This window comes from Patagioenas fasciata, chromosome 16 (assembly GCF_037038585.1).
Source record: "Patagioenas fasciata isolate bPatFas1 chromosome 16, bPatFas1.hap1, whole genome shotgun sequence".
NCBI lineage: Eukaryota > Metazoa > Chordata > Aves > Columbiformes > Columbidae > Patagioenas > Patagioenas fasciata.
The window spans coordinates 2,189,422-2,213,879 of NC_092535.1; the positions used below are offsets into that span (position 1 = coordinate 2,189,422).

At 58.5% G+C, this 24,458-nt stretch overlaps 1 protein-coding gene across 5 annotated transcripts in view; it reads right to left on the reverse strand.

The window, feature by feature from the left end:
• Positions 1–5,816: 5,816 nt before the first annotated feature.
• The window catches only part of MTCL2 (microtubule crosslinking factor 2), a 28,631-nt gene continuing 9,989 nt past the window's right edge, over positions 5,817–24,458 (reverse strand). The window contains exons 3-16 of one of the 5 annotated variants that reach the window (XM_065850036.2): positions 23,337–23,495; positions 20,712–20,774; positions 16,210–17,442; positions 15,148–15,264; positions 14,858–14,983; positions 14,275–14,505; positions 13,988–14,095; positions 13,540–13,710; positions 12,300–12,551; positions 12,052–12,123; positions 11,633–11,703; positions 9,986–11,435; positions 9,748–9,889; positions 5,817–8,764 (exon numbers count right to left, since the gene is read on the reverse strand). In XM_065850036.2, coding sequence (XP_065706108.2) covers positions 8,736–8,764; positions 9,748–9,889; positions 9,986–11,435; positions 11,633–11,703; positions 12,052–12,123; positions 12,300–12,551; positions 13,540–13,710; positions 13,988–14,095; positions 14,275–14,505; positions 14,858–14,983; positions 15,148–15,264; positions 16,210–17,442; positions 20,712–20,774; positions 23,337–23,495 — 4,224 coding nt within the window. In that variant the 3' untranslated portion in view covers positions 5,817–8,735. Of the gene's footprint in view, positions 8,765–9,738; positions 9,890–9,985; positions 11,436–11,632; positions 11,704–12,051; positions 12,124–12,299; positions 12,552–13,539; positions 13,711–13,987; positions 14,096–14,274; positions 14,506–14,857; positions 14,984–15,147; positions 15,268–16,209; positions 17,443–20,711; positions 20,775–23,336; positions 23,496–24,458 lie in introns of all 5 variants that reach the window. The other 4 variants (XM_071815756.1, XM_065850035.2, XM_065850034.2 and 1 more) reach the window with 4 other exon arrangements.

Here is a 24,458-nt window from a genome sequence, read left to right on the forward strand (position 1 = left end):
CAGTTTTACAGACAAAAGTGGCTGGTGTTGGCATGTATTTTCCAGTAAGGACGTTTCCTGGTTTCAAAAGGCACAGCTGTGCCAATAGATGCTGCAGTTCCCTGCTCTGGTCTCAGTTTGCTGGCTGCTCATACTGCTTGTGGGCAGAGTTTCTTCTGTGGCTCCATTTGGGAGGACGCAGCTGCTTTCCTCCCAGATGAAACCCAGGAGTGGTTCAGATGATACCTCCCTCCACAGAGCATCACTCCAGACTTGCTTTCTACACTTCTCCAACATGACCTCAGCAGGTTTTACACCCTGAATAGGTCAGCCGCCCTCATACTGGCACTGTAGCACATGTAACAAAGCTTCCTTAGACATATGCCATGAAATCACTGTCCTGGAAAGCTGCAGGGTGGCCTCATTTTATTCATTTCATTGTTATTAACTAAAAAACCACAGGAAGGAATCATTAGATCTTAGGGTACAGCACTTCCACCTCGACTACTAAACCAAAGAGGTGAAGGCGAAGTCTCCAACATAAGTCCACACCTGTCCAGATGCCCAATTTTCACACATTCCCTGTTGGAGTTTCAGCCTGGGACCACCGGTCTCTAAGCACAGGCTCACCCCATGGGCAGACGCAGTACGGATACAGCCAAAGCCTGCGAGGTGTTTCCCCCCACCAGCCAGTGCTATTGGTACCTCCAGTCTCCCTATTATAAAAAGAAGTTTTAGGTAAACAAGCGATTTTTCCCCTGTAACGCGGGCTCCCTGGCACAGGTATTTTTGAAGCTCTCCAGGAGCTACAGAAGTTGCACTCCTCCAGCAATCCACTTGCAGTCGTGGTCCAGGCAAAGCCCCATGATTTTTGGGGTATACATGGCACATTTTCTAGCAACCCAACTGGAAAGCGCACTCATCCTCTTCTGAGAAGGGGGACAAAGCCAGCATTTCAGAAGCCGCCTCACACTGAACATTTTCTAGTATGAGTTGCCAGCCCTTGGTTTTAGCAGCCTTGGTCTTGAGGATTTTGCATTTACAGGGAGGGCTTGGCAGCTCGCTAACAAAACTTTTGTCTCCCCACATGCCAGGACAGGGGCTCGTAGTTCACTCCACTGCCAGGAAAATGCTTCATCGCCCTCCTTGCCATAGAATGGGGGCCCTGGCATTGACTAAGAGGTGGTTTGCAGATCTGGGAGGCACCTTCTGGTTTCCTTCTCATTGGCCTTTTGCTTTCAGCGCTTTGTCCAGCTGGAATTCTCTACCAGGCTCAGTGACAGTATGATTTCTTCCCAGCAACTGTTGCCTACTGCGGGCAGGACGTACCGAGCCGTGAGGCCAGGACAGCACCATGTCCCTGCAGCCCGCCAGCTGTCCCTCCCTCCTGCATTGCCCAGTACAGGCTGCTGGGACTGGGGGATCTTGTTGTTGTGCTTCAGCTGCCTGATTAGCAGATGCATTGTCTCTCACAACACACCTGTAAAAGGAGAATGCATCCCCTTCTCCCACCCGTGATGGTGCTGTGTGGATCCCCCGAGCAGCATCCTGGGAGCTGCGAGGCCACAATGAGCTGGAGGAGCTGGGGTGGGAAGGTGGGACTGGGCTGTGGATCTTCCTGCTAGGGTTTTCTATGCTAATTTTCAGCCCATGGCCAAGCTGGGGCACCCTTCACTTGTACTGAATGAATCAGCACATAGCGGGAACATGGTTAAACACCAGAGCTCGCACGCAGGTCTCCCTGCTGCTGACACGCCGCCTCTGCATTGGCCGCAGGGGAAATTGTAATCGGCACCATGATAACAGCCTTTCAGTCTTCGTTTGTAAATGTACCTGCTTGTGCCAACACAGCTCTGGGCTCTGGTACACGCTGGCTCCACAGCCTTTGGGTCGAGCAGCCACCCTCCCCTCCGGCTGCTGTTCCCAGCTATTGGGGTATCGAGGTGTTAAAACACGCCAGCTTGTGCTAAACACAAAGATCAAGCCTGAGCCATCTGATTCGTGCCTCTGCTGTCACTGGGAGAGAGAGAAACCTCTGGATTTCAGGCTGTTTTAAGCTTCAAAGAGTAGCTGATGAGTATCAGAGCCTTATAATTTAGCCCTCTGCAGAGTACAGACAATATATTCATAACCATTTTACATGTAGATGAGCTAGTAACGCAATCAGTGTTATAAATCAAACCCAGGAGACACGTTACTGCTGTTTGCATGAGCTTTTTGAGCAATCTAGCCACGAGAAAATGTCTATCTGTCTCCTAGATGGGGCCAATTAACCTTATAAAGATGCATTCTCTTCTCACAGAGGCTCATTTGTTTACTTGAGCTCCGCTGGTTGCTGCTATTTTCATTCTGGAAGAGAGGGGCCAGGTTGGTAAGAGGTTTGGCAGGGGCCCAGACTGCAGAGGGAGGGAAACAGGGCTCAGGAGAGATGGTGCCTAGATCAGTGGCATGTTAGAGAGGTTGGAGTTTAATAACTGACATCCCCATGTGGCTTCATAGCTGTCCCCAGGCTTCAGAGAGTGTCCTTGCCCACCCATAAATATAGCTGCCTTCTTTTATCCCTGTTTTATTGAGCAGTAAGAGGGAGCTGGAGCTCTGGGGCACTCGGTGACTGCAGGTAGCACAGCCTGGGCGAGCAGACATGGCAGCGTGCCCTCTGCCGATGAGCTGCCCGCCCTGCAGCCCCGCCGTGCCACAGCCCATGCTGCCAGCCTGCAGGGCCTGCAGTGCCAGAAATGCAGGGTCTGCGGTGCCAGAATGCAGGGTCTGCAGTGCCAGAAATGCAGGGTCTGCGGTGCCAGAATGCAGGGTCTGCAGTGCCAGAAATGCAGGGTATGCGGTGCCAGAATGCAGGGCCTGCAGTGCCAGAAATGCAGGGACTGCAGTGCCAGAAATGCAGGGTATGCGGTGCCAGAATGCAGGGTCTGCAGTGCCAGAAATGCAGGGACTGCAGTGCCAGAAATGCGGGGTATGCAGTGCCAGAAATGCAGGGACTGCAGTGCCAGAAATGCGGGGTATGCAGTGCCAGAAATGCAGGGTATGCAGTGCCAGAAATGCAGGGTATGCAGTGCCAGAATGCAGGGTCTGCAGTGCCAGAAATGCAGGGTCTGCAGTGCCAGAATGCAGAGTACACAGTACCAGAAATGCAGAGTCTGCAGTGGCAGTGATGTGGGGTCTGAGGTGGCAGCAATGCAGTGTCCAAGGTGGCAGTGACGCAGGCTCCAAGGTGCCAGCGATGCTGGATGGAATTCCTGCAGCGATGCTGGAGACTGGCAGGAATTTTCTGCAGCCGGGTCTCATGGCGCAGCACCCGGGCTGGCTGTGCCCAACCGTGGGGCCAGGGCACACACATCACCGCGCTGTCCCCCGCCACTGTCACAGGCTGGAAAGACTTGCCTCAAACATTGTGCCAAAAACCGGTTCCTCCAGCCCCAGGCCTGTCAAAGGCGAAAAGGAATCACGCCTCAAACATTGTAGGAGGAGATGGGCCTTTCAGGATAAGGTGATAAGTTGAATTGCGATTTACATACCAACAACACTCTAAGGGGCGACAGACAAGGTGGGGGATGTGCTGGAGGGCACATAGCTCCACCTTCTGATACGCCCAGCATGGCACAAAAGGAAAAGCTCAGACCCTTCAAGATAGTCCGAAACTTGTCAGTTTTTCACAGTCACCCCAGACTTTTCCATCTGTGATTCTGTGTGATTCTGTGAAATGCAGCAGGCAACTCATCTGGGAGCTGCCTCCAGACTCAGTGGGGACAGGCAGCAGCTTGTCCCACCCCAGCCATGTTCTCAGCACCACACAACAGGGCTCCAGGCGTTGCTTACCCGTGGCATCAACTGTGCCCTGCCCTGCAGTGGGGACACAACTTCTGGGGACCTGAGGAGGCCACCGACAGACACCGTGTGCTGCCTCGCTCCGGGGGTCAGGGTCGCCAAAGAACTGGGCAGATGGGGAGGTGGGGGCTGTTTCCATTGTCACCCAGGACATTACAAAGCCACAGGAGATGTATCTTCACCATAGTCGGTGTCACCAGGGGCTGTGGCAAGCCAGGGACAAGCAGGGCTGGGAACAGCAAAGCTGCTACTGGAGACACATCACTGCTCTGTCACATTGCTAAGAAGAGGACTTGGAGACAGCTTTTATTTATTTTTTTCATATAGATTTTTAATGTTTATTTTTTAACAGACTTGATTTAAAGTTTTGTTTTCTACAATAATTCAATGTAAAAATCCCAGTACAATATACAACAATTTGAACGTTTGGAATAAGAAATCCAGCTTGGGGAGACACGTAAATTCAGCTAGTTTTCTAACACAGGTAGCAAATCCCCTCCACCCTCCCCCAGATTAACAAGCCAGGAACGCTTTACAAATGTCACCCCCACACTCTCAAGACACTGGCTGCCCTGTCCCTGCCTGCACTGGGGTGGGACAGTCCCTCAAACACATCACCTTGGAAGGGACAGGGTCCCCTCCATGGGAACGCTGGGAGCCTCCAGCATGGCAAGGCAAATGCTGGGTGGCCCTTGTGCGTGAGTGACGCCGGATGCTCTGAACAGGCCCTGCATGCAGGTCCCTCGGGATATGGGGCTCCCTCGGTATGGAGAGACCTGTCCTCCCCTTGGCAGCAGCGCCAGCAGCCTTGTGTCCTAGTGCAGCCATAAGGCTGTTGGAAGGGGATGGTGTGTCCCTGCATGGCCCAGCCCCAGGGAAGGAAAACAAAGACGATGCTAGTGTCCCTGGCTCTCGGGTCTGAGGGGGTCATCTCATACCTCACTGGCCTGGGATCTGTCAGTCTGCTCAGGAAGCCACTTTGGCCTGACCCATGGTACTCAAGCAGCTGGGATGGTCCTGTTTGAACAGCCTGGAGTGGTACTGCTAAAGCTCTAAGGGATGATCCCGCTCAAGCAGCCTGGAGGTGGTCCTGCTCCAGCAGCAGCGGATGGTCCTGCTTGAGCGGTGTGGGATGGTCCTGCTGGAGCAGCACAGAGTGCTCCTGCTCAAGCAACCTGGTGTGGTTCTGCACTAGCAACGTGGAATGGTCCTGCTGGAGTAGCACGGGGTGGTCCTGCTCAGGCAGGCTGGTGTGGTCCTGCTCAAGAAGCATAGGGTGGTCTGCTCAAGCAGCACGGAATGGTCCTGTTCAAGCAGCATGGGGTGGTCCTGCTTGAGTACCATGGAGCAGCTGAAAGTGGCAGGGATGGTTCTTCATGTCCTGCAGCATCCCAAGCACTGCATTCAAAGCCATGACTGGCCTTTCTTGCCCCTCTTGGAAATTCTCCACTGCTTGGAGAAGTCTCCCAGAGATGTATGTGCTCCAAGGGATCCTAAGGGGGCTCTGGTCAAGCTCCCTGTTCCAAAAGGCTTATTGCTAATGCTAAATGAAGACACTGGTGACTTTGGCTAGCTGAATTTTGAAACCTTCAAAACGCAGAGATCCTCCCACTTCCCCAGTGAGCAGCTCCAGCTGCACCAGCCCTAGGGAGAGGTGTTTCCTGATGTCCAGGATGAACCTCCCAGCCTGCAAGCTGTGGCCATTACCTGTACTATGAAATTGCCTTGAGTAGTGGGGATGGGGTGGGAGGCTGGTTCCTCTCAACTGTCCCATCCTCAACAGTAAGGGCCCTTCCTGCTTGCAGTAGGGATGACTGTGCTGGAGGTGGCTTTCCTGGGTTGGTAAGGGATGGGATCCAAGGCAGGGGAAGGGGGAAGAGGAGATAACAACAGCAGGAGTCAGATTTGATGGGAGGAAAAGAATTTGGGAAGGATGGAGTAGAGGAAGAATGGGAGAGGTCAGGTTGGGAGAAGCTGGGAGGTAAGGATGGAGTTTGGAAGTGATGAAGAATGAAAGGACAGTGAGAGAGGGAAGTGTGAGGTAAGGGAGGATGGTTGGAGGTCAGGAAGAGGTGAAGGGGAAATCCGTGAGGTAGGTGGGATACTTAATAAGGAGGGATGGAGAAATGGGGAGAGGTGGAAGAAGAGAAAGAAGGAGACTGAGGGAGGTGAACAACAAGGGGTGGTGAGGGACAGAGCAATGGCAAGAGCTGAAAGAGCATGAAAAGGGATGGGGAACACTGGGAGGTGGAGGTTTACAGGAGACAGACTGATGAGGTTGAGGAAGAAGTGGGAGATGGAGGAGGAGGGAGAGGGTATGGGAGGCAGTGGAAAGTGGAAGATGATGAAGAGGAAAAGAGAGACAGTGGGAAGTTGGAGGATTAAGAGGACTGGGCAGACAGTGGGAAGATGAGGAAGAACAGGCAGATAGTGGGAGGTGTTGGGGAATGAGGAGGGATGGGGGACAGTAGGAGGTTAGAATAGGATGTAGATGGCAAAATGATGGGCAGTAAAAGAAGATGGGAGATCAGGAGATGGTGAAGGACAAGGAGGCAATGGGAGATTAAGGTGGAGGGAGAAGAGGAGGAAAGAATAGAGGGACATGGGGGCGGACAGAGGAGGACACAGTGGGAAACAGAAGAGCATAAAGGGGATTGGAAATGGAGAGGGTGATGAAGAGGGGGCAGGACTGGGCATGATGGGAATGTTGGACAGGGCAATGGTGGGAAGTGAGGATGGCTCTTAGGTTGGGGGAAGTGGAGGAGGATGAGGGGGATAAGGAAACAGGAGAAGGTAGAAGAGGATGAAGAAAGATGGGGAGAAGATGAAGGATGAAAAATAAAGGAAAAATAAAGGAGGGGTTGGTCATGGTGGGTGATGAAGGACCTCAGGGAGGGACAGTTTACTGTGGTGAGCCTGGAGGAGGCTGGGATCTGCAGGTGATGCACAAGGGCAAGAAGCCAGAAGCAGCGATGGGAAAGGGGGTGTGGGGTCTGCGTGCAGGCTGGGGTGAGCAGGATGGGATGGGACGGGGGAGGCGTGAGAAGCACCAGCATCATCACAAGAATAACGTGGAGCCGAGAGGAACCCAGTGTGGGGTGACAGCCATGGAGGACCCAGGGGTGATGACAGGGAGCCGTGGTGGCATGGCACAGCTGGGGTCAGCACACAGGGACCGCATTGGGGAGAGAGGATCAGATACCATGTGTGAACTGGGCAGTTGGCAGGACAGCAGGGACAGGATCTAGATGCATCTCCCCACCCATGGGTGTCCCAGCCACCCCACACCAGTTCCCCAGACAGGACAGGTATCATTGTCCCCCTGCCGCAGCCCAGGAAGGCAGCACCAAGGGCACGGGTGAGGGGTTGCAGGGCCTTTATTCATCACAGGGCAAGCAGGCAGGGTGCGGGGGGGACAGCATGGGGCCCATCGTCGGGGCAGAAGGTGCCCTTCATGTGACTTTGGCCTGGGCTGGCGAGATGAAGCGGGAGGACAGGGCAGGGGTAAGCGTGGCTTTGCCCAAAGTGCCTTGGACTTGTCGGGGGGAGGATGGGGGCCAGAGGCTGCGTGGGGGCTGGGGCCGAGTCAGCCACCTCCACACCTCCAGGAAATTTTCCCCGTCGCCTGTGTGAATCCCCTGCCCCCACGGGTAATGCCCAGCACCGCTATTTACAGAATAAGACAGAACTGACCAATATTACAAATAATTAGAAGGCAGTTGTAAAAATGAGAAACCACATTCCAAAAGTAGAGAGTCTTTAAAAATAATAATTAAGAAAAAAAACCCTAAAAACAAAACCAAAACCCCTCTTTATCAATGCAAATGCAAAAAAAACACTCCAAAAGGATCTATGTACAGCAGGAGGTCGCCCGGGGCAGCGCTGTGCCTGCCAGGGTGCAGGGACCCCGCTCTCGGTGGCAGGCAGGGATGCCACCCGGTCCCGGCTGCTGGTGAGGGTGGGCAGCGCCGGCCCAGCGTGTCCCACACCTGGGTGACCGGGGTCCCCGTGGGGCAGGACAGGCGCCGCAGGAGCAAAAGGCCATCGGTGCTGGGCCTGCTGAGCCCTGGTTGATGCTGGTGTGTCCGGAGACACAGGCAGTGAGCGGCCGTCGCAGAGATGCTGACGGAGGCTGCGACGTGGCAGTGATGCAGCCGCCTGCTGCGGGCAGCGTGCGGCTGGACGGGAGGGGGCAGCAGCTTCCGCAGCAGGAGCAGCTTTTACGTGAAGCTGCAAGATGACAGCAACACGGAGAGAGCCCGGGACAGTGTACGAAGCCCCAGAGCAATGCACAGAGCCCCTGAAGGAATGTATAGAGCCCCAGAGCAATGCACAGAGGTCCTGGAGCAGTGTACAGAGCCCCAGAGCAATGCACAGAGGTCCTGGAGAAGCATACAAAGCCCCTGGAGTAGTGTACATGGAGTCCACAACACACAGAGCCCCTGGAGCGGTGTACAGAGCCCCAGAGCAATACACAGAGCGTCTGGAGCAACGTATAGAGCCCCAGAGCAATGCACAGAGGTCCTGGAGCAATATACAGTGCCCCAGAGCCATTCACAGAGCGCAGGAGGTGCGGGCACCTGTAGGCAGCTCCATCTGGGTGAATCCCTGCCTGGCCCCAATGGCAGACAGCTCAAAAATAGGTCAGGCAGTTGCTTCTGAAATTGCTGTTCTCTCCTGGGGCTGCACAGAGGAACCACGGCTGCTCTGTGTGGGGCTGGGACGCAGCCCCCCAGCCCGGGGAGCTCTGCACCGCTGCGGGGGCTGTGGCTGCTGCCTCCTCCCTCCCCGGATAAGGCTTTTTCTGGTGGTGACCCAGGGACGTGTGGTGCAGACCGCCGGCCACGCTGCAGCCTCCCAGCCCACAATCTCTTAATCCAATTGGTGCATCTCCAATGTAGCTCATTTCGGTATTTTTAAAAAGCACTTGGTTTTACATTGCAGGCTGTCCGGAGTTGGGCAGAGCCAAAAGTGGAGAAACAAAACCAAACCAAAACAAAACAAAGAAGAAAAAAAAAAAAAATTGAAATATGTATATTCAGCACTTGGAGGAGTAAATAACTACAAGTGGCCCCAGGCAGGGAGTTGGGTGCAATGGAGGGGGGCAGCACAGCTGTGGCCCCTCGGGATGGCGGCAGGAGATCACACGCACACGAGTGCGCACACACTGTCTCGCCCCACGCTGTGCACCGGTGTCCCCGTCCCTGCAGCTGGAGGAGCCAGGGAGGCCACTCAGCCCCTTCCCGGCAGTGAAGGACCCTTAGTAGCCCCTTCAGAGTGGAAGGGTGGCCAGGAAGGGCCCCCCCCCCAGCCCAGCGCGGGTGACCACAGGGACCCTCCCCGCCTCCTTCCTGCCCGGGGAGCACGTGCGGCCCCGCGGCTGATGCAACCGCGCAGCAATGGTGCTGGCAGGGATGTGCGGGCAGCGCTGGCAGCGGCCGCAGGGGCTGGAGCCAGCACCCTCCACCCAACGCGGCATCGCGCCTCCATCCATCACATCCACACAGCGTCCCTGCCGCGCGTCACCACAGCCCTGCCCTATCTACACCAGCAGCCACCCCCAGCTGCTCTCCCCTTCTCTGGGCCCTGGCGAGCCCCCTTGGCGTGGTGGGGTCTCAGCTGACACTTCTGGGGCGGTGGGCACCGGTGAGGACCCCCCAGTGCCGGCAGCGGCTCCGAGGGAGCCGGTCTCTGCACAGGCGGGAGGTGAAGCGGCCACCCCGGTGGGATGTCCCCATGCACCCCGGGGCTACCAGCAGCCTCCACATCTGCTTCATAAGCATCCCCTGGGGGCGAGGGGACAATTAGGAGACAGATGCGCCCCTGATGCCTCCCAGAGGGGCCCCCGCAGGGTGCCAGCGCGGGTGTATTTCCAGCAGGAGAGTGGAAAGCAGGCAGGCTGCGTCCCCCGGCCCCCACCTCACTCACTCAAGCCCCCCGGCTTCTCCTCCGCCCTGGGGGGGTCCGCGGGGTGCAGTTTGCACTTGGAGGGGGAATGGCGGATGGCGGAGCGGGACGGCCGGGCGAAGCAGGAGGTGAGGGACTGGGAGCTGCAGTCACACGCCATGTCCTGCAAAGATAGACAGGGCACAGGGGGGTTTAGAGGGGTTGGGCACCCCATCCCCCACCACGGTGGGACACCCCGGGGGTCACCCTGCCTCGTTACCTCGCTGGCCATGGCCGAGATGAGGTCGGGGTCCCGCAGGGTTGTGTCCTTACTCCCTTGGCCAGGGGATGAGGGCTTGGGGTCCTCGCAGCTGCTCTGCTTGAGGACCTTCTTGTTCAAGACGCGGGAGATATTTTCGGACGGGTGGTGGGTGGCCAGGCTGGGGTGCTCGGCTCTCCTGCCGCCCTCCTCCCCAGCAGCCTCCTTCTTCTCCTGGGGGGCTGTGGGGCTCTGCGCCCTCCCGCAAACGTTCCTGAAGAACTCCTGCACGAGGCCGTACTTGGGTGCTTCAGGCTTGGCCCGGCCGCTTTCAGGGCACCCTGGCTTCCAGATGGACTCGGTGCTGCCGCCGTGCTCCACCACGCTGAACAAGCTGGACAAGCCGTCGTTGATGTTGCTGAGGACGGGGCTGTCGCGGGTGGTGGTGGAGCGGGCCCATGCGGAGCCATTCTGCTTGCTCTGGTGCAGGTTCCAAAGGCTCCTGTCCTTGGAGGCATCCAGCTTGGAGGAAGACCGCCTCTGCAGCTTCGGAGAGCCGTATTTTGGGGAGCAGCACGGCCGTTCGATCCTGGAATGGACCTTATCCAGGGAGGAGGAGATCTGCTTGCTGCGCACAGAGACGAGGGAGGAGCTGCGCGGGGACCAGCTCTTGCTGTGCACGCCACTGCCACGCGGCAGGTCGGTCTGCAGACCCACGCTCACCGTCTGGATGGTCTGTGTCCCCACGTGGGCCAGCCCCACCGTCTGGCTGGAGGTGCTTTTCACCTTCCTCTCCAGCGAGCTGGAGCGGATGGCCTGCCGCACGCAGTTGGTGATCTCCTTCATGTCATCGCTCATGTTGCCGGAGATCTCCAGGTCGTGCAGTGACGAGGGGAAGCGGGGCACCGCCGGCACCGCGCTCTCCACCGTCCCGCCATCCAGGAGCTCCCGCTGCTGTTTGGAGAAGTTGCACAGCCACTGGCTATAGGTGCTCTCAGCACTGGCTGACTCCTCCGGCTCCTTCGGTTTGGCCATGGTGAACAAGAAACCGGGTTCGATCATGATCTTCCCCTCCTTGTTGTGCACCAGAGGTGCCTCCAGCCGCCGCACCACCGGCGGGCTGTAGTAGATGCGGATCCCCGTCTTGTCAGGTGCCGTGTAGCTCCTCTGCATTTGTTTCTGTGCTGGATCCTGGCTGGAGAGGCTGCTTGCTCGTGAGTAGTCCCAGGAGGAGATGCCCAGCTTCTCCTTGGCCAGGCTGTCGGGGCCAGGTTGCTCAATATTCACATATGTACAGTTTGAGGGAAGAACGTCGGCGCTGTCCCGGATCCCGTTGGGCAGCAGCTGGGCGGCTGCAGATGCTTTTTTGCCCCGAGAATGGTCACCCAGCCCCGGCGCGGTCTTTCCAGGGAGGTAGGGAGAACAGTCAAGCAAGCTTTCAAACTCTGACATGGAGGAAACGGACTTGGTCCTGTGGGAGAGAGGACAGGGCAGCTGGAGACACCCTGCTCCTACCCAACAGGAACTTCCTGGGCTCCTCATGGGAGCCCTTGGCCTCCAGGACAACCCTGGACCATTGCTGCACCCTCCCTCAGCTGCCAAGCCTGGGGACAGCCCCGTGCAGCCTCCTCCCTGCCCTGGGGACCATGCAGGCACCAGTGCACCCACCTTTTGAGGTTGGTTCCCTTGGCTTCTGCTTCAGAGATTGTCTCTTTGTCTGTGATTTTTTCGTTGAGAGCCTAAGAGGACACAGAAGAAAGCTCTGGAATCAGCAAGCACAGGACCAAAGCGCCCAGTGGGCTGGAGCAGGGAATGCACGCTGCTCCCCTTCCACACTGCCACCTACCCTAGGCCCAGCATCCCATCCCCAGGGCTACATGTGGCTCATGGTGAGCACATCCAATTTAAAACTACTTTTTATAACCCCACTGAAGCCCTTGGGGTTCACCCACACCCTCCATCCTCTCCTTCTCCCAGTCCCTTGTTCAAGGCGTGTTCTTTGAGGTTCACATCACCTCCCATCTAACCCTTAGCACAGACCTGAGCCCAGTGAGCACCCCAAGAGCCCCCCGCCTTTTCCTGCCCACCTCTTTCCAGTTGCTGCCATGCTTCTCCATTTCAGAGTGCTTCAATGCCCATGGGCTGGCTCCCTTCTGCAACTGGAGAACGTGTTGGTCACTAAACGTGTGCAACACACGCCCCTCTGGGCAAGAAAAAGCATTTGCTGTTTGCCCCCCGGTGTGTGTTCCAAGAGTGTTTCCATGCTCTCAATGCACGCATGGGGAGGCAAGCGGCAGAGGCTGGAGGACACGTTCACGATGAGGAGACATCATACCTGATTGATTTTGTTCTGCAGGTCCTTTGCTTGCTGCTCTGCCTGCTGCTGCTCCTCCTTGAAGCGGGCCAGCAGCTCCACCTTCTCCTGGTTCCAGTTCTTCTCGCTGATCTGCAGCTGCTTGGTGAGGTCCATGACAGCGCTGTAGGACTCGGCTAGAAGATGCTGGTGCTCCTCACGCTCCCTCTTCAATGCCACCTTCCAGTCCGGCAGCGCACGCTCCGTGATCCCTTTGCCCGTCTTTGACTCCAGCTGTGGGGACACATTGGTGGCTGTGGGGTCCCCATGGCTCCAGCACGGCGCTGGACATCCCCAGCAAAGGTGTGGGCATCCCAGCTCCCAGTGCGGGTCCAGGCTGGGCAATGAGTGTGTCCCCAAAGCCATGTCACACAGCATGGCTTCCCCAGGGCACAGCCAAGCCACAGCCAGCACTGGCTTCCAGCCATGCCATGCCAGACGGCCCGGCAGCCGGTCACACAGTGGGACACGGGCTGAACATCCTGCCTGCTCGGCTGAGCTCTGTCTGCAGTCCTGAGCTCTGCCTGCACTCCTGCCTGCTGGACCTGGCTCCTGGAGAGGTGCAGCATCGCCCCAGGGATGCCGGAGCAGGAGATGCTGCTCCCGCTGGCACCTGGAACTGGGATGCTGCCACTATGGCAGCTCTGCTCGCTTTTTGGGGGAAGAGAGGAGAAACAGGGACCACCACTGAGCTCTGCCCAAGGAAAACCTGCCTGGGAGGTGCTGGCACCCGCTCCAGGGAGTAGAGCTGTTGTGTGGCCATGGGCTGCTGCCAGCACAGCGCGAGGGAGCTGAAACCCCTCCTCACCACAGAACGATGGGACTGCTTCTGTGGGCAGCAGCTTCCCCAGTGCTGCGGCTGCCCTGCCTCCAACTCCTGCCATTGCCACAGCCGTACATCCCTCTCACAGCATGCCTGGGGTGCAGAGCACCCACCTGCGCTGTGACCTCAGGGAGGGATGCTGAGCCCCGGTACCATCCCACCCGCCTCAGACAAACCAGCAGAGGAATAAAGAGCATCCTCTGCTGCGCCACAGTCAGATTTTCATGCCAGCCCCGTTGCTATAGAAACTCGCCTGCCAGAGCAGCTGCTCATTGAGATTCCCACCGTGCCATCCTGCCTTGCAGCCCTGCCCAACCGCCAGCACTGGGCACACGGTGCCAGCAGCCCCCCAGTCAGCCCCACGTCCCCACCAGCCCGCAGGGCAACCAGGGCTCCCACCTGGGCGATGTGGCACTTGAGCTCGGCACGCTCCATCTCCCAGGCGGCCTTGGCTTTGGTGAACTGCTGCTGCAGCTCGCTGGCACCGCGCCGCTCCTCCCGCAGCTCCGTGCACAGCTCCTTCAGGGTCACCTTCATGTCCGCCAGCGTCTTGATGCACTCGTTGGGCTGCTGGGGGATTGGGGGTGAGAGGAGGGAGCCAACGGAGACCAAATGGGGTGGGACCCCATGGGAGTTGCCCTCTCTGCATCCCAGCCCTGCAGGCTGCCCACCCCCAGGCTGAAGGATAGGGGGTGCCACTGGATCAGGGGACCACCCCTGGGGGTGACATGTCAGCAGGGAATGTTCCTCCTGGCCATGCACCCTGGGAGAAGCATCCACCCCATCCCACGCAGCCGTGGTGGGGGCTGATCCTGCCCACTCCTGGGCTCATGGGGACCCCACTCACCGTGTTGGGGGTCCAAGTGTCCCCACTGCATGTCTTGTTGTCTGCCTGCTGCTGGGGGGCGAGCTCCTCTTCCTCCAGCAGCAGGTACAGCTCCTTCATGCTGTTCACCTGCAAGAGACAGCACGGATGGGGTGATGAGCAGACTCACAGCCCAAGGCCAGGGATTGGGGACACCTGAGCAGCCCTGGGATGGGACATGGAGCCACAAAGGGACAGCCCCCTGGATGCCCGACAGCATGGTTCCCCCTCCACAGCAGCCAAGGTAGGAGCCCCCCAGCTCACAGTACCTCCAAAAAGTCCTCGCCCTCGCTGTGCACCATCTTGCCCTGGCGCCAGCGCTTGAGGAACCACTTGAGCTTCATGAAGAGCAGGAGGAAGCTCTGCCTGAACTGCTGTGACTCCTGCACCAGCAGGTTCTTCTCCTGGCTCCAGAACTTCTGCTCCAGCCGCCTCTGCAGGTTCAGGCTCTGCAGCTCGAACTCCCGCCGCAGCAGCGCTTTCTGGTGATCCTCCTTCAGCTGTGGAGAGATGCACAGGCTCCAGGACGTGGTGCCACAGCCCCAGCGGCTGGGCTGAGCCCGGTGCCAGTCCTGTATTTAACAGGCCTGGGGAGCTGCAGCGCCCTGGCAGTGTGATGGGGACAGCGGGGACAGCGAGGCATCACCATGGGTGGAAGCTCTGCATGGCTGCACACCCATATGTAAAGAGCAGTGTGCTCAGCCCCCATGCTCTTTGAAGATGGGACACACTGTGTGTGATCCCACATGACACCCGGGTCCCCAAGTGGGCTGTCAGCCTGGAGCTGGAGGTGGCACGGCCATGGTCACAGGGACACCCATGTCCCAGGGATCAGAGCTGCTGCCAGCTTACCTGGCAGATCTTCTGTGAGAAGTTGTCCACCTCGTCCTTCCTCAGCTGCCTCTCCTGGGAGAGCTGCTCCTGCAGTCCCCGCAGGCTCTCATTGGCCTCTGACAGCACCAGCTGCAGCTCCTTCATCTGCAATGGGGACAGGATGGGGACAGTGAGCTGTGCCAGGCTCCCCATGTCCCTCCCCAACGTGGCTTCCCTTGTCCCCAGCTCTCAGAGGAACATCCCCATTCCTGCAGCCCTTTCCCCAACCCTGCTGGCCAAGGGGACACAGCTCCCTGCCCACATTGTACCTCGGTGGCATAGGAGTCATTCTCCTCTGGCCGGCAGGTTTTGTAGCTCCGGGGCTGCACAGGGTCCGTGTCCTTGGCGTGGGGGATGCGGTAAGGGTCGGTGTCCCTAAAATCAGGCTGCTGCATGCGTGGGCAAGTTAATGAGAACAAACCAAAAGAGCGGGAAGAAAAAAAAGCCAGAAAACAAAACAATGGGTCTCCGAAACAGTAAAGAACTACAAGACAACAAAAAGGATGAGGAGGAGAAGGAGCTTCATCACCATGGCGGGAGACAATGCAGAAACCAAAAGGAAACACAGGATGAGGAGACACGTGGCCTGGATTGTTTGGGGAAAGGGGAAAAAAAGAGAGAAAGAGGGAAAAAATGTGCAAACACCAGTTACGGTGCCATGCAGTGACTGGGGGAGACTGAGACCTGGGGCTGGTGGGACCACATGCAGGAAAATAGGACTCTGAACAAGCGAGTGTGCTCCAGAAAGGGGCTTGAGCCTGCAGATCCAACCTCCATCAACATCCCTGGCCCCCAGCATCAGCTGAGCCCCTGGAGACGGGGATGGCAGAGCATGAGCTGCTCTCTGCTGCTCCAAAGGTGCTCCCCATCGGATACAGACTTGCCCTGGAGGTTTTGTTCTCCTAATTACCTGCCTGGGTACCACTGCGGGCTGAGGTGTCTTGCAACTGACGTCCCCGCAATTTGGGCTGCATGCTGCTCTCCTCCCACCCAGATCATCCCCAATAAACAAAGAGCTTCTGAGCCAGGGTCACTGGGCTGAGCTGGCAGACAGCAGCCGGAGCCTCAGCCCCTGCTAAGGTGGGACTGCACCCAAAAGAGTCCCCAGCCCCTGCCACCATCTCCTGCCCTGGGCACACTCTGTTGGAGCAGAGTCCTACCTTGTCCCCGGTGCCACTGGCATGCAGCGAGGTGTTAGTTTGGGGTTTGCTCTGGAGAGGCAGGAGGGAGGTTAAGTTAAGAGGTTGGGGTTTTGCTCCGTTAAAGCGTGAGGAAATGGGGCAGCAAATAAAGCGGCGGCTGCTGCAGGGGACATGGGAAGAAGCCCATACCTGGAAGTCAGAGGCATTTTCCTTCTGCAGCCCCTCTTTGGTGGTGTCATGGCTGCCAGGGCTGGAAAAGGGGAAAGAGTCCGTGTGCTCCTTGAGGCCACTGGTGAGGTTGTCCACCTTCCTGGTGAAGCAGCCCAGGTCCTGTTGCAGCACACCCAGCCGCATGAGGAGCACGTTCATCAGCTTGGCATCGCTGGGGCCCTCGCCACTGCTACCCACCGCCTCGCCCAGCAGTGTCCCCACACACTCGTTGTCCAAGCACGCCTTCAGCCCGGAGCTGAAGCCGTTGGCATCCGAAATCAAGACGTCGATCGCTTTGCTGACAAGCGCCGCCTGGTCCCGGATGCCCAGCAAGGTCTCCCAGTCCTTGGCCTTGAGAAGCTTGGTGGGACCATCAGGCACCTTCCCACCTCCAGGCACCCTGTCCTGCCCGTCGGCTTCGCTGCTGCCCATCCCACCCCTCCAGCCGGTGGTGGGGATGCACTGCGCCGAGTCGCCGGCCTCGGCGTCGGTCTCCAGCATGGGCCGGGTGGTCTGGCAGGAGGCCAGGTCGCAGCGCTGGAGGTTGGAGAGCAGCACGCGGTTCTCGTACTGCAGCTTCTTCACCTTGCCGCTCAGCTCGCTGATCTGCACCTTGGCCGTGGCCAGCTCCTCCTGCGAGGGCTCGCTGACCACCGAGCAGCTGTCCTCCGACAGTGTCACATCCAGCTCGTGGTCTGACTTGTACTTGGTCAGCTCGTTCAGGAGGAGCTTGTTCTGGTCCTCCAGTTCCAGCAGCGAGCGCCTCAGCAGCTCGGCCTCCTCCTCCACGAACTGCAGGTGCCGGCGCAGCTCCGCCACCGTGTCCCCTGCGTCCCCGCAGCCTGAGATGCCTGCCAGGAACCGTGAGTCCTGCCCCGGCGGCTCTCTGTCCCCCTGGCCTTTCATGTCATCCATCTCTGCCCGCAGCCCACGGTTTTCCACCTCCAGCTCCACTATCCTCCGGCTGAGGATGTTGGCTTCCTCCTCGACCAGCTTGAGATGGACCTTCAGCTCGGCCTCCCGGGAGTGGGGGGAGTCAGCCAGCTCCTCCACGGAGAGGGAGCTGTCGAGGTCCCCATACAGGGACCTGTACTTGAGCAGCTCCTCCTTCATGCCATCATTCTCCTTGGCCAGCTTGGTCAGCTTCTTGCACATCAGGGCCGACTCCTCCTTGGCGAAATGCAGCTGGCACTTCAGGTCCGCGCTGTCCTCCTGGGGACCGAGAGGGTGCAGGTGTTAGAAACATGCTCCCAAGGATCGTGTGCCTGCAGCCCAGAAGGTCAATTGTATTCTGGGCAGCATCCCCAGCAGCGTGAGCAGCAAGTTTGGGGGGGTTCCTGTCCCTCTGCCCCTCTTTGGTGAGACCCAGCTGGAGTGCTGGTCCAGCTCTGGGTCCTCAGCACAGGACACACATGGAGCTACTGGAGAGGGGCCAGAGGAGCCACAGAAATGATCTGAGGCTGGAACAGCTCTGCTGGGAGGACAGGTTGAGAGAGCTGGGGGGTTCAGCTGGAGAAGAGAAGCTCCGGGGAGACATTATTGTGGACTTTCTGTACTTAAAAGGGGTCATAAGAAAGATGGGGACAGACTTTTTAGCAGGGCCAGCTGCAATAGAGGTAATGGTTTTAAACTAAAGGAGGGGAGGTTTAGGTTGGACATGAGGAAGAAATTGTTGCCTCTGAGGGTGGTGAGAGCCTGGCCCAGGTTCCCAGAGAGGTGGTGGCTGAACCATCCCTGGAGACATCCCAGGCCAGGCTGGACGGGGCTCTGAGCAACCTGAGCTGGTGAAGATGTCCCTGCTCATGGCAGGGGGGGCACTGAGGGAGCTGGGAAGGTCCCTTCAAACCCAACTATTCTATGATTCTATGGCAGCTCTGAGTGGCCCTGGGGACATGCTGCCCCCCTACCCCTGTGATCCCAGTAGAGCTGCAGCCCCTGCTTATGGAGGGGAAAAAAAATAATCCACCCTGGAGGCTTTCAGGGAGATCCTGGAGACAGGGCAGGGTGCTCAGGAGAGGAGACCCATGGCTCTGGCCCCAGGAGGGACATCAGGCCACTGCCAGGGCTGGGGGGAGCCAGCCCAGCCCGGTTGCAGCCCGAGGGGGAAGGCAAGCTGTCAGACTCTGTGGAGGAAAAAAAAAGCCACCAACAAGGTTTCCTCCCAAAAGCTGGCAAGTGCTGAAACCACTGCGCTGCCACCACCCCACCACGTGACAGAAAACCCAGGCAAACCCCCTGTATCACCCCACCAGTCCCTTCATGAGCCCCTTTGCTTCTTAGGACTGTTCTCCACGCGTTTTGTTTCATTTTTTAAATTTAGAAGCAAGGATCTTGGCTATTTGCCCAGCGAGACCATTTCTCTGCTTCGGAAAGCTTTTTGGACAGAGGACCAGGATTTCCTGACGTCCAGCTTGTGGCTTCCCATGCCACAGGGTCACTTGAGTGCTCCCAGCTCTGGCACGGTGCTGCCAGGAGGGGACCGGCCGGTCTGGGACCCTCGTCCCATGGCAGCCGCTGGAGCCCCGTTTGGTGCTGGCGGGGGCCGAGCCCTTTGGCCAGGTGGCTGCTGGCCCTGGGAACCCTCTGCTTGGCTGAACTCATCCCCTTTCCAGTTCCCTTGGCTGCCAGAAACAAGCTGCCCCCCACTTTGTGTGCTCCTGATCCCCCAAGCCCCCCTCCACACTCACCTCCCCCAAGCCCCACAGCAGCCCCTCTGCAGACTTCCTAAGCTGCTTATATTGCGGTTGAGGGCAATGTGAGGTGGGGGTCTTGTGAATCTGGGGTGCCGTTTCATTCCCCAAACACCCCACCATGACCACAGGGACCAGCCTGCAGCTCTTCCATGCTTGTGCACGGAGACACGGCCTCGCTAAGGAGCATTAAAGCTGTGCCCCCCCTAATTAGCTGTGGAGATTAGGGGAGGGCTGGTGCCCGCAGCTCTCCCCGCCAGGGCAGACATGACCTCAGTTCCTGTTTTTCTAGGGAAAAAAAAAAAGCAGCAGCAGCTCAGCATGTCCTTCTGCCCCTTGGCATCTCTGGAGGGACACACGTGTCCCCAAGACCACCTCGAGTGCTCCTGGGGTCCAGGGCAGACCTCAGCAGTGGGTCTGTCCGCCCCAGCTCTGCCCCAGCTCCATTTTCGGGGAGCACCAACGCTCGCCCAGTGCGGTTGGGCAGGAAAGGGGCCCAGGAAGCCACCAATGAGTCACAAGCATCTGTGCCCGCAGGGCCACCCAGACACGGCTGCGCGGCAGAGGGAGCACGGGGGGGGACACCCAGTGTTTGCACCCGGGGAAGCTCAGGGTTTGCTTTCCAGCGCCAGCTCCTTCCTGGAGCTTTGGTCCCACCGCAGAGATGGGGCTGCATCCAGCCCCTTGTCCTCAGGCGGAGGAGTCTCAGCTCTGTAGCAGGGTGGGAAGTAGAGGGGTTTTTAGGGCTGCCCAGGGCTGGGGGTTGTTTCCTGCACTGGGAGGAGGCAGAGGAAGGGCTGTATTTCAGCCTGGGGAAGGGTGGTGATGGAGGGGCTCCCGGAGAGCCCCCTCGGCTTGGGGCATAGCTGGGTGCAGGCGCAAAGTCACAGTCTGCTCTTTTGGGGCAGGACTCTGGGACCATTGGCTGGCCTGAAAGGGCTCTCAAGGATGGAGCTAAAGGGAGATGATAAATAAAAGACTGAAATTGAAAGTCTTTAAGGGCCTGCGGATCTGTGTCCCGTGGGTGGGTTGTGCCAGCAATGACACAGGTCACCCAGAAACCCTCAGGGTCCCCAGCATGGGATGCTCTCACAAGGCAGGAGTGCCTGCATGGGTGTCTCCATTCGTGCCTCAGCTTTGGGGGAGCAGATCCACTCTCCAAAATAAATCTTTTAGGTCTTTTGCCTTTGAAAGAGGATTTTTCCAGCATTAAAACACTTGCATTTCTATTCCTGCAACAGCAGCTCTGCCCCTCCAAGCCCCGGTAACAGCATTAGCAAGTCACAGCAGCTCAGCCCAACAGCAAGTGACAGCTGAAATCCGGCAAATCCCCCTCCCCGGTGCTGCCCCAGCACCCTGGCACGGGCAGGGACAGCTCGGCCTCGAAACATCCCCCCGGGGACCCTCAGCTCCCCCAAACCCCACAGGGCTCCCAGGCCATCCTTGAGCTGAGCTGTTGGCACAGGTAGGAGGGACATTGGCTGCAACAGCTACAACCCAAGGGCAGGAGCAGCTTTGAGATGTAAAAGCCCAAGTCTTTCAAGTCCTTACTGCAGTCCGGAAAGGGTTAAAGCCACCAGCCACTGATGCTCCATTGATAAATGAGACAAGGGAGCAGTTGAGGACAATGAGGGTGGCCCAGCACATCAATCCCTCCCTTGTGCAGGATCTCTGAAAGGCAGGAAAGCCCTGCGAGGGGATGGTGCTGCCATGCCCAGATTTAATCCTGGCACCAAGAGCTGCGGTACCAGAGCGCCACCACAGCGTGTCCCGGCCCCGCGGTGCTGATACCTGCACCGACGGCTTCTTCTCGGTCTTCCCGATGGAGCGAGACCCCCGCTTCTTCAGGGAATTCTGCAGAGAGAAGAGAGAGTCGTTACCTGCAGCAATGGTAATGCACCCTAGCAAGGACAGACAGACCCAGCGCAGACAGACACCAATGCCAGGAGAAACGCCACAGCTCTTGGTGGTCTGAGGCTCCCTGCTTTGGGTCTCTGGCGAGCATCATATCATGGGGTTTGACCAGAAATTTCCCCTGCAGGCAAGCAAGCAGCGAGCGAGCAGGAAAGCAGCCGTGGAGAGGCTGAGTCACGGGCCTGTATGGGCTGGATGGAGCCAGGAATCCAACCCCCAGACCAAGGCATGGCTGTCGGGCATCCCAGTGTGGGAACAGCAGACGATGATGTTCCCCATCACCTCTTCCCCAAGGAAGGAACATGGTCCCTCAGCTATGGGGAGGGCTTCTCACCAGGATGCTGCTGACTCTGCCCTCGGGGTCTCTGGGGACACAAGGGACAATCTCCAGGCTAGCAAGGACAACTGGGAGATGGGGAGGCTGATAAGAGAGACTAGAAGGGTGAAAAAAGGTGGGTGTCCAGAGCAGGACCAGTTATCTGGGAAGGGGAGCTGGGGGAAAACCCTCAAAAACATCCATGCAGCCCTCAGTGAGCACCAGCTGATCCACGCAGCCGCGCTGGACCTATTTCCAAGCTGGCGCTGAGGCCCAGCAGCCAAAGAAAGCAGCTGTGAAATGTAAGCTGCTGCCTGTGCCAAGGTGCCGGGCTCCAGGCTTTCCTATTAAGGCCATGACCATTGCTGGAGCTGCTGCAGAGCCTCTCCCTGGGGCTGGCTGTGCCACGGCAACGTCCCTCACCCCTGCCGTGCCGGGGACCGGGGCTGCAATGGCCCGGAGCAGCCCCAAGCACAGCACCCTGGTTCAGATGTGGGCTGGCATCGCCCCACCTTGGATGCATCCCTTGGGGTGCCTGTGCCTCAGAGTCCCATCGCAGCTGAGCTCCATGTGGCAGCCTTGGCACAGGGTACCTGGACTGGTCCCACATTTCTCCTGCCCCTCAGGAGATGCTGCAACTGGGTAGAGCTGGAGGGGCAAATGCATGTGTGCCTTTGGGGCTGATCTGCCCATCCTGACAATTATCCAATTACGGGAAAAACCTCTTGGAAGGGAGAAATAATCAGCCCTGAGGGGTGAGCCCAGCCGCAGCCTCCCTGTGCTTGGCTGCTAACAAGCTCTGCCACACTGCGCCCTCCAGCAGGAGGGAGGAGGTGGAGGAGGGCTGTTAACTCACTCATTTGTCTAATTAGCACTCTGCAATCAGCCAGTAACCCCAATGCCCTTGCTAGCCTGGGGACACACCATCCCAAGGCTCAGGGAGCTGTGCTCCGAGCTGTGCCAGGTCTCAGTGCCCCCTTTGGGCTCAGGCAGCTGCAGAGAGGGGCCGGATCCATCCCACGCTCTCTGGCCAGGGCACAGCAGCAGCTGGTGCTCGGGTCTCCCCACGCACTGACCACGCAACCATTTTCTCAGCTTGTTTTTCAAGCGTGAGAGCTCAGCTCCCGCTGCTGCCATTTGTTATTCAGGCCGCGCTTGCCGGCTGCAGGGAAACCCATTTCACGCCTGTTAGCGGAGGCTGCGCAGAGCAGGGACAAGACACCCTGTCTGTGGTGACACTGCTCAGTGCCACCTTGTGAGAAGGTGGCTGCAGAGGGGACGGGCGCAGCGTGGCCATGTCCTGTGGTTTGCCCAGAGCTGGAATTAACCTGCCAAGCCCTGTGCTACTGCTGGTGGCAGAGACACCCCTCCCTGTGCTGTGTCCCCGTCCTTGGTGGGAGCAGGGACCGAGCTCTGCCACTGCACGTCTCCTCTCACACACTGCCCTGCGGCTCAGTCAGCAAGGCTTCCCCAGGCTCCCTGGGGACCAAAGGCATCCCGGGCAGTAGGGAAGTGGGTTACAAGCGCTGTGATGGATCACAAGGTCACACTGTCACCGGGATGCCTTTCCTGTCACCAAGAATGACATCGCTCCTGGCTGGGAGCTGGTCCCAAGCCCAGTGTGGCACAGAACACCCTGGCCCTGTGTGTATGGGTACATGTGTGGCACATGGCTTCCCGGGACACAGATGGGATTGTGCACCCGCCCAACTCTGCAGCACCACTGGGGCATCGCCAGGATATCACCAGGACATTGCTGGGACATCGCTGCCATGCCGCCCTGCAGCTCAGCCCCATTGGAACCAGCAGCACGTGGTCAGGATGTGGCCAGCACTGGGCACTGTGTCAGGGACACGGCGGACTCTGCACATCGTGCAGAGCTTTGGTCACGCGTGGCTCAGGTGGCCAGGCTGAGCGAGCGGCCGAGGACACAAAAAGCTGCTCTAGTGCAGGGGGGAAATCCCAGAGCCCCCCCGGGATAGGGCAGAGCCACCCCATGTGCGCAGGGTGGGATGAAACGCCTTGCCAAGGGCAAGCGCTGCTCAGGTTTCGCAAGCATCTGCAGCAGGGTTTGGGTTTCAGCGACGCGAGCAGGGATGGAGGATCCCACAGGGCCTGGCCAGGACACCTGCTACAAGCAGAGCCTTGGGGGCACTTCGCGGTCCCCACTCCCGTGTCCTCCTCACCTCTCGGAGTTTGTCCATCTCATTCTGCACCACCTGCTTGGCCAGCTCTGTCTCAATGAGCCGCTGGCGTAGGTCCTCGTTCTCCTCCTCCAGCCTGATCCTCTTCTTCTCCACCACCTCCAGCTCATTGTGGAGCCGCACGGAGACATCCTTGGCCACCTGGGGACACAACGGGGCTGTCATCAGGCTGGGTACAACATGCACAGGGTTGGGACCGCAGTGCTTGAGCACTGCAGTCCTCATGCAAGGATCATCAGGCTGTTACTGAGACCCTGTGGAGCAGCCACTGTGCTCGGTGACACCCTGGCCCCTGTGTGTGCCCCCTTGATAGTGTGCTGCAGCTGTTGTTCCCCCTTCACCAGCTGCAAGGCTGCCCTGCATCCCCATCCCCTGGGCAAACCCTGCCTTCCCCAGCACTACCATGATGCTGCAGGGTGCTCGTCACCTTTTAGTATGTTTTTCCCACACTGTGAGTCTGGAAAAGCCCCCATAAGGCTGGAAAAGCCATTGGGGAGCACCAGAGCAGGCAGCGTTCACCGCAGGCAGCAGCTGCGCTGGTGGGGAGAAAGGCGAGCTGCTGCATCGAGTTACACAAGAGAAAGGCAGCTGGCCCCGGGGTGAAGGGTGCCCAGATCCCCCCTTTCCAGACCCCTGGAAAGGAGGAGCCCTCAGCATAAAGAGAGCTTAACAGCATGAAGGGAAAAATCGTTCCCAATCCGCCTGGTCCCCGGCCCAGCCTGGGGTACCAGTGCTGCGGAGGCAGCAGCAAACCCCGCTGCAGGGCTGGGAGCGCTCAGGCCATGGGGATGAGCTCCTGTCCCCTGCAAGGATGGGCTGCGCTTTTTTTCCCAGAAAGGGAGAAGCTGGACAGGGGTGTTTTTGGCAGCAGCACCACAAGCTGGGGGCTGTTGGGTGGTTTGGGAAGGGGATCGGGCCCCCAGCTGGAACAGGTGGCGCCAGGTGGGTTTGCAGCCCCACGCTTGTGGAGCATCTCAGCTCCAGGATCGGCTGTTTTCTGCTCAAAAATCTAAATTACAATTCGAGTTATTGCCTGTCCCCCACCTGGACTGTCTCCAGCTGCCACCACACCCCACTCCTGGCCATGGTTGTGCCGTCAAGAGC